At 38.6% G+C, this 8,418-nt stretch overlaps 1 protein-coding gene across 1 annotated transcript; it reads left to right on the top strand.

Moving 5' to 3' along the window:
• The first annotated feature begins 5,263 nt into the window (after window positions 1-5,263).
• On the top strand, window positions 5,264-8,078 carry LOC109214557 (homeobox-leucine zipper protein ATHB-6-like). Its single transcript, XM_019378492.1, has 3 exons — window positions 5,264-5,835; window positions 6,446-6,822; window positions 7,222-8,078. The coding sequence occupies exons 1-3, from the start codon at window positions 5,769-5,771 to the stop codon at window positions 7,801-7,803; spliced, it is 1,026 nt and encodes a 341-aa protein (XP_019234037.1). The 5' UTR covers window positions 5,264-5,768; the 3' UTR covers window positions 7,804-8,078.
• Window positions 8,079-8,418: the final 340 nt, after the last annotated feature.

The following is an 8,418-nucleotide window of genomic DNA, read 5'->3' as shown; positions in this document are numbered from 1 at the left end:
TTCATTTGTAAAAATAAAAAAATAAAAATGCAATAACATATATAACATGAAGAAGTGCATGAAGTCATTCTTAAAATGTATTCCATGGTCGGATCTTCTTTCAAAATTTAGTTTCTCAACGGATTTAATTTTGGTTTATATATGTAGGTATATAAATTTTACTTAAATTAATTCATAAAATAATTTGGACTATATTTTAAATTCAAGATATATTAGTCCAAATAAATGTTATGGGCTAATACAATTGAATTAATTATATAAGTCCAATATATATGGGTTAAATAAATNCTAATATATAATTGAATTAATTATATAAGTCCAATATATATGGATTAAATAAATAAGTCTTAATCCATTGGGCTAGCCCATTTAATTTGGCTAAAGTGATGAGCCCACTTCATCAAGCCCAAGATGTAATCTTCCTAGAGGCCCAGTTTGGTGCCACGTGTCAAATGACGTGGCACGCCAAGTCAAACGGAAGAGCCAATATGACCATGCCACGTGTCAAAATGACAAGGCATGCCCAGTCACACTGAAAGGCCAATGAAATCGTGCCACGTGTGCAAGTGACATGTTCTGGCCAATCAAATGCGGCCATGTCACATTTCAATTTGATTGGTCGGAAAGAGTTTGTTCTTATCATGACTCCTCCCTTCCACAACTATAAATAGGGGTCTTCATAACTCAGAAAAGGGACCAGAAGTTATAACAAGAAGCAAGAAAGAGCTCGTGGATCAAACGCTGCAAATTCCTCCACAAGTTTCAAGCTTCAAGTTCAAGTTCGAGAAATCGAGTTCAAGCTCAAGAACGAAGAACAAATCAAGTTCAAGCTCAAGAACGAAGAACAAATCAAGGTTCAAGGAGTGCGAGTTCAAATCAAAGTTCGTGCCAGTTGAATTCAAGATCATCGTTCGAGGCAACAAATACATATTCAAGATCAAGCTCAAAGGCCCTTGAATTTATTTACCATTGAAAAGAAGAATCAGAGGATTCATAGAGATTGTAACACTCAAATATTCAAAATAAAATACTACGATTGTTGCAATATTTTTCGGTCTTAATTTATTTTCTCGACGCAAATTTATTGTCTACACATATCTTGCCTCTTTTATATTCAACACAATTCTCCTAAAAACAATATGCTAAAAAATAATAACAAAAGTTCATTTGGACTAGAAAATGGGTTTGTTTGTCTTTTCCTTTTGTGTTCATTTTCTTTGTTTTAATTTTTCTTGTTAGCATTTGGATTTAGTACTTGGAAAAAAATGTCTAAACACAAATTTAAGTGTGTATTTGGACGTGAGGGCCGTCATTTTAAGAGTAAAAGCTGTTCGATCAAAAAGCATTAAACTTTGTGTTAAACTAATTAAATAAAAAGATTTTAGGCAAATATTAACCAACGATAATTTGCTCTAGATCTAAGGTAGAAGATGCGGGTAAGGAAGCATAGCACACATAAGATTTAACTATAACATCGATAAAATCCCATTATATAGAAGTAGATGATGATTTTCATGACACTGAACAACTATGAAAAATACATAGATGAAAAGAGTCACCGATCTTTAAAGAGGTGGGACCCCATACATTTGTTGCGGTGAGACTGTTGATATGAATTGAGGATACGAACTTTCTTGCTTCTTCCTCCTTCGGTGAGAGTCAAAGAGATGTGGATTTTTCCCTCTTTTAGAGAGCATGTCTGTCACGACCCGGATTTTCCACCATCGGGAGTCGTGATGGCGCCTACTAACAGAGCTAGGCAAGCCAACTTTAATTAACAAATTCATTAAACACATGTTCCCTTTTTGACAATCAACGGCATTAAATAAAGGCGACGGAATTAAATCATAAGCGGAAGACTTAAATGTAGATAGATGATCAGTCATACAGAAGTTCTACACATATATCTCTACCCCGGGACTGGAGTCACATACTCACGAACATCTAAGGAATTCTACATATAAGGTCTGAAAGAAACATAATCTGTTTATCTCAGGTACAATGAGATGACAGCCAAAATGTAAAGATAGAAGGGAGACGCCGGGCCTGCGGACGCCTGCAAGCTACCTCGGGTCTCTCTCTGGACTGAAGGTACGCCCCCGTGCTAATGCTGCTGCTGCTCAAAACCTGGACTTGTGCAAAAATGCACAGAGTATAGCATCAGCACAACCGACCCCATGTGCTGGTAAGTGTCTAGCCTAACCCCAGCGAAGTAGTGACGAGGCTAGACTGGACACCATATAAACTTGTGCAGTTATAAATATACACGGAAGCAAAATACCAAGCAACAAAAAAAATATGAGAGGGGGAAACATGCTGTGGGGAGATAACAACAGTAGCAGTAAATCCGAGGTATTCAATCTAGGTGCAACTAACAGTTTAAAGCGAACAAGTAACTAATACCGACATTAAACACGTTTGCATCAATAATTGTTGCGGCGTGCAACCCGATCCACAATACAACATTGTTGCGGCGTGCAACCCGATCCACATATAACATTGTTGCGGCGTGCAACCCGATCCACATATAACATTGTTGCGGCGTGCAACCCGATCCATAATGTACACCTCTCAACCTTGCCCAAGCAACAGTCACAAATAAAGGGCTAGGGAGTAAACAAGTATTTGGAAGGAAATCCCAACAAGGGTACACAAACAACCAATAACAACTATGCAAGTAAATCGTTACTTCTCTTTTTCTTTCATTTTCATATCCTAGCTCTCATTAGCACTCGTGTCAAACTCTAATGCAACTCTCATTTCATATGCTCTCACCGTCTGTATTTCAGACCGAGCCAATACTCCACGAAGTTCTACAATCACAATGTCTTTCACAAGGTTTCCACCACGTATAGAGGCCATTATTAGCATGGAAAGCATAACAATATCCAAACAACTCGCATATAAGGACTCACGGTCATGCTAGACCCCATGTATAGGAACTCGTCACCATGCCTACACACCGTACTCGATCATTTAGCAATTAGCAAACAAGACTCGACTCCTATTCCCTCAAGCTAGGGTTAAACCAAACACTTACCTCAACTTCCACGGCCAATACAATCCTCCACAACCGCTTTCCCTCTCGAATTCGGCTCCAACTCGACCAAATCTATGCAATAAGGACTCCATGATATCAATATATGCTAAACAAATCAAACCCAATAACTAATTATAGCTTTTTCATCAATTTATCCCAAAAGGTCAAAAATGCCCCCGGGCCCACATGGTCAAAACCCGAGGTTCGGACCAAAACCCGATTACCCATTCCCCCATGAACTTAGATATATAAGTTATTTTGGAATCGGACCCCGAATTGAGGTCCAGAACCCCCAATTTTAGAAAACCTAGGTTCTACCCTACATTCCCAATTTTCCCCATTAAAAACCTTTGTTTGGAAGTTGAAATTATGTTTAAAGATGTTAAGGAGTAAAGAAAATCAGTTAGAAAATACTTACCAAATGTTTTGAACAAGAAGGATCGTTTGGAAAATCGCCTCTTGTGTTTTGGGTTTTGAAAAAGTGTAAAAATGGCTGAAAATCCCGACTTATATACTTTGCTGAAGGACTGGTGCGGACCGCACAAAGATGCATCGCGGCTGCGCCGAGGAAGGGAAGAAAATGGCTCTCTGAACCTACCCAGCGCGGACCGCACGATTTTGGTGCGCGGCCGCGCTGGTGTCTTGCACCTGGAGCCTTCTCTGAATCTCCCAGCGCGGACCGCACGAACTTGGTGCGCGGCCGCACTGGTCGAACCAAGGCTGGGGACCCTTCTGAATCTGGCCACGCGGACCGCGCGGACTGCACCGCGGCCGCGTGGCTTCCAGCGCGGACCGCGCGGAAATGACAGCGGCCGCGTTGGGGCCTGCAACACTGCAACATCTGATACTTTAAGCCTAAGGCCTCCCGGGACCTACTCAAAACTCACCCGAGCCCTCGAGGCTCCAAACCAAGCACACACACACTAACTCAAAAACATCCTATGGACTCATCCGTGCAATCCAACCGCCAAAACAACATCGTAATCATCAAATTAGGCCTCAAGACCCATGATTTCCTTCCAATTTTCATAAGACCTCAAGTTTAGAGTTTTTAGCCCAAAACACGTCAAACGACGTCCAAATCTAACCAAACTTTACAGAAATTGCTTAAATCATATTTAAGACTTGTGCCGGGAGTCGGAACCAAAATACGAGCCCAACAGCACAGTCTTCTAAACAAATAACACTTTCAAATTCTTTAATTATTTTCAGAAAACAATTTCACATAATAATTCATTTCTCGGACTTGGGACCTCGGAATCTGATTCCGGGCACACGCCCAAGTCCCAAAATTTCCTACGGACCCTCCGGGACTGTCGAATCACGAGTCCGAGTCCGTTTGCCCAAAACGTCGACCAAAGTCAAACTCAATCAATTTAACATCAAATTTATTATTTTTCTCACAAATTCATATTTAAACGTTCCGGCTACGCGCCCGGACTGCGCACACAAACTCAAGGCAACCCCAAATGAGGTTTTCGCGGCCTCAGAAGTACAAGGGAGTAGGAATACAGGTGATGACCCCTTTGGGTCGTCACAATGTCTGTGTGCCCCTGTTTTACGCCCCCTTTCTTCTTCTTCTCACTTAGCTTATATACCAAAATAGAAATTGTATACAGGTGCTTACACTTTCCTGAGGATTCTAAGACCCGATCACGTCTTCTCCTTTACCCAACGGTCATTACCCATAGTACTTAAGTCGTTTGACTATATTACGGGCTGACCCTCTGAAATACCGTAAAATCCAATTCGCCTCTCAAGCATTCTGAATACGTGATCTCGGCCGTAGCCGAGGTGCGTATCGTTACAACATGGTATGGAAACGACAGTTCCAAATAACTTTTCGCCGTCCCTTCTGACGCCGATTCCTGTCTGGTCAGATTTTGATCCATACAAAAGCAAAATTTTATTGTTTATTTTTTTTCCATTTCATTCTTTTTAACTGTTTTCTTAAAAACAAGAAAAATAATGATAAGTCGGCCTGCTGTACAGTAACTTTTATATGGTGCAATTTTGACCTCAGTGAAAAAGATCTCCTATGAAAAAGTCAAGTTTACTGGGGTAAAGCCTGTATCACAAATCAAGTTGCATTTACACTGAATTTCATTTCATTTGCCAAAAAATACAAATGTGTGTACACCTAACCCCAGTCAGATCCTAACCCTACATCTGACCCCAGATTTGGTTTTATTTAAAGAGAGAAAAAATGAGCTAAGCCAGCTGTGTTGTGAATTGATCTCAATATTTCTTCTTCCTCCACTCTTTGTCTCTCCCCTTAACTTTTCCTTTATACCATTGTCTTCTAAAGTTGATTGAGAAATAATGAAAGTGTGGAATTTACCTTAGTTCTTGATCTTATTTTATTAGTCTTCTTATTAATTTTTTTTCGCTTATGATGGGTTCAGAAGTGGCAGAATCCATTAAAAAAGAGAACTATGTATTTGTACCCAATGGAGATAAGGAGGGTTTGTACAATTTCACTAAATTCACCAAAATCTGTGCCATTTTGGTTGGTTTTGGTGGTGCAAGTTTTTCTTGTCATGTCTTTTTATAAGTGAAAAATATAAGTGACAAGAAAAAATTCAAAGCTTGCTCTTAGCATTTCTCTTCCTTTTTCAGCTCTCTTCTCATTCACTTTCTGTACAATTTTTCCCACTGAAAACCAAAGAGGGGTTAAAATCTTACTGGTTGATCCAAAAAATATTGAATTTTCAAGAAACTTGCAACAATGAAGAGAGTTCGTAGCTCTGATTCTTTGGGTGCGCCTATGATGTCCATGTGTCAAAATACTACAGGTGCTTTGCTTACTTGGTTAAATATATTATCTTCACTTTTATTCTTCTTTTATTTTTTCATGAAATTTTGTTCTTTTTCTGGATAACGTATAGATTTAGCTAGTACTTGTGGTGCAAATATCTTTACACAATCAAAGTTTTCTTAATCATTTATAGCAAGTTACTTTCGTGAATCACAATTACTATAGGTAGCTACCCATAATTGTATGTCACCTTAATTTGATGGTGTAAAATACAGTAGAATTTAGGATATATACACTGACTAAGTAGTAATATCTACCCTAATACTTTTAACATGAAAAGTTACTTATTATTGTCATCAAATTTTACATGATGGTATAAAACTTGGGTAAAAGAGGATTGCCCGGTGTACAAAGTATCTCCCCTTTACGTCAAGGAAGGGCCGCAGCCTGCAAGGATATGATATAGACCCCCGATTTTCATGACTCAAACCCTGACCTATTGGTCGGAAATAACTTTACCCTTACTTCCAGGCTCCCCTTCGATATACAAGTTTTATAGAGATACTTAAAAATTAAGAACACTTTTTTGTTACTTACATGTGCTCTCTTATTTATGTCTTTCTCATGTTCTTTTGTCCTTGTTTTAGATGACCACCACCAATGGAACAACCAAGTATATTCAAGGGACTTTCAATCCATGTTAGAATTAGGGTTAGACGATGAACCCTGCGTGGAAGAATCCGGCCATGGATCGGAGAAGAAACGGCGGCTAAGGGTGGATCAAGTGAAGGCTTTAGAGAAGAATTTTGAAGTGGATAACAAGCTTGAACCTGAGAGGAAAGTGAAGTTGGCTCAAGAACTTGGTTTGCAACCAAGACAAGTTGCTATTTGGTTCCAAAACCGCCGTGCACGGTGGAAGACAAAGCAATTAGAGAGAGATTACAATGTTCTCAAAGCCAGTTTTGATTCTCTCAAACATAACTATGAATCTCTACAACATGACAATGAAGCTCTCTTGAAAGAGGTATAACTGGTTTTTAAATCATAATTTCAATGTTTTATTCAAGAATAAAAGGCAGCCTAGTGCACTAAACTCCCATTATGCATTAACTTTACCAGTAACGCCAAAGCTCTCGATGCACAAAGTATTTCGTGTTCACGTAGAGGTGGAGAAGGGTCGCACCCAAAGGGTGTGATATAGTCACTCTAACCCAATACAAGCATTAGTTGATGCTTTCACGGCTCAAACCCCTGAGGACAAATGTGTAGATAAATTTTGTTTAGGAAAATGTAAATTTTAAGAAATGCTAGTCTAGTGCACTATTAGATCAATTTTATGCAATTTTACTTTACATATATGCATAAGTTTATTTTATATTTGCAATTTTGTATTGATTTTTGTTTTTATTTTGACATATTTTAGATTTGTGAGCTGAAATCAAAGCTAGATGGGGGAAATAATGAAAGCAAAGCTGATGTGAAAGAAGAGGCTATAGAATCTGAAACTGATGACAAAGATATTGACCAAAGCAAGCCAAACAACAATACTTTTTCTCTTGGAAATTGTGAAGATGATAGTACAGAACTCAACTTTGAGAGCTTTAATGGTGGAAATGGAACTATAAATGGCTCCAATATTTTTGCTGATTTCAAAGATGGGTCATCAGATAGTGACTCAAGTGCAATATTGAATGAAGAAAACAGCCCAAATTATGCTGCCATTTCATCATCTGGAGCTTTCTTGATTTCCAACAATGGAGGATCAAATTCTTCCTCTTCAAATTCTTCATTGAATTGCTTCCAATTCTTTGACTCAAATCCAAAAGCAATTGTTGGGGATGGCCAGGACAAAGTTGTTTATAATAATCAGCCACAGTTTGTGAAAATGGAGGAGCACAACTTTTTCAGCAGTGAGGAATCATGTAGTACTTTGTTCGTAGATGAACAACCTCCTACACTTCAATGGTACTGCCCTGAGGACTGGAATAATTGGAAAGATTCCTAATTTTATGAAACCCTTGAAAAAAATAAGGAAGTAAGAGAGTCTAAAGAATGTTTGTTGGGGAACAAATTTTTGTATTGTGGGTCAAGCGTTATCAGTACAGTAATGTGTTTCATCGAGTGTCGGACAGAATCCTTTGCAAGATAATTTGAATACGCGATGAAATATTGTAAATGAGTGACTTCTCTTTCCGTTCATCGAGTGACCGATACAATCCTATGCAAGACGATTTAAATACGCGATGAAATATTATAAATGAGCGACCTTTCTTTTTGTTCATCGAGTGACGGACAGAATCCTTTGCAAGCCGATTTAAATACACGATGAAATATTGTAAATGAGTGAACTCTCTTTCACGATTCACCGAGATTCAACCATTTGCCGCTCTGCTCTTGTACAAATAAAAACTAAAGAAAGTTACCATTATTATTTCTTTCTCATTGAAGTTGGTTCTTTTTGTCTTCTTGAGCCGAGAGTCTATTGGAAACAACCTCTTTATTTCCTCGGGCAGGGATAAAATCTGCGTGCACACTATCCTCTGCAAACATCACTAGTGAGATTTTACTGAATTGTTGTTATTATTGTTGTTGTTTTGTCTTCATTGAAGTTTTATGGGGG

Source organism: Nicotiana attenuata, unplaced genomic scaffold (assembly GCF_001879085.1).
Source record: "Nicotiana attenuata strain UT unplaced genomic scaffold, NIATTr2, whole genome shotgun sequence".
NCBI classification, from domain to species: domain Eukaryota; kingdom Viridiplantae; phylum Streptophyta; class Magnoliopsida; order Solanales; family Solanaceae; genus Nicotiana; species Nicotiana attenuata.
Note: the sequence above shows the minus strand (reverse complement) of the source record. Positions and strands in the feature narration are given on the sequence as shown.

Excerpts from the sequence above, each read along its gene's own strand:
- LOC109214557 (XM_019378492.1), top strand. The coding sequence starts at position 5,769 with ATGAAGAGAGTTCGTAGCTCTGATTCTTTGGGTGCGCCTATGATGTCC. Across the intron at positions 5,836-6,445 it reads CATGTGTCAAAATACTACAG|ATGACCACCACCAATGGAAC; the intron begins GTGCTTTGCTTA and ends TCCTTGTTTTAG. Across the intron at positions 6,823-7,221 it reads ATGAAGCTCTCTTGAAAGAG|ATTTGTGAGCTGAAATCAAA; the intron begins GTATAACTGGTT and ends GACATATTTTAG.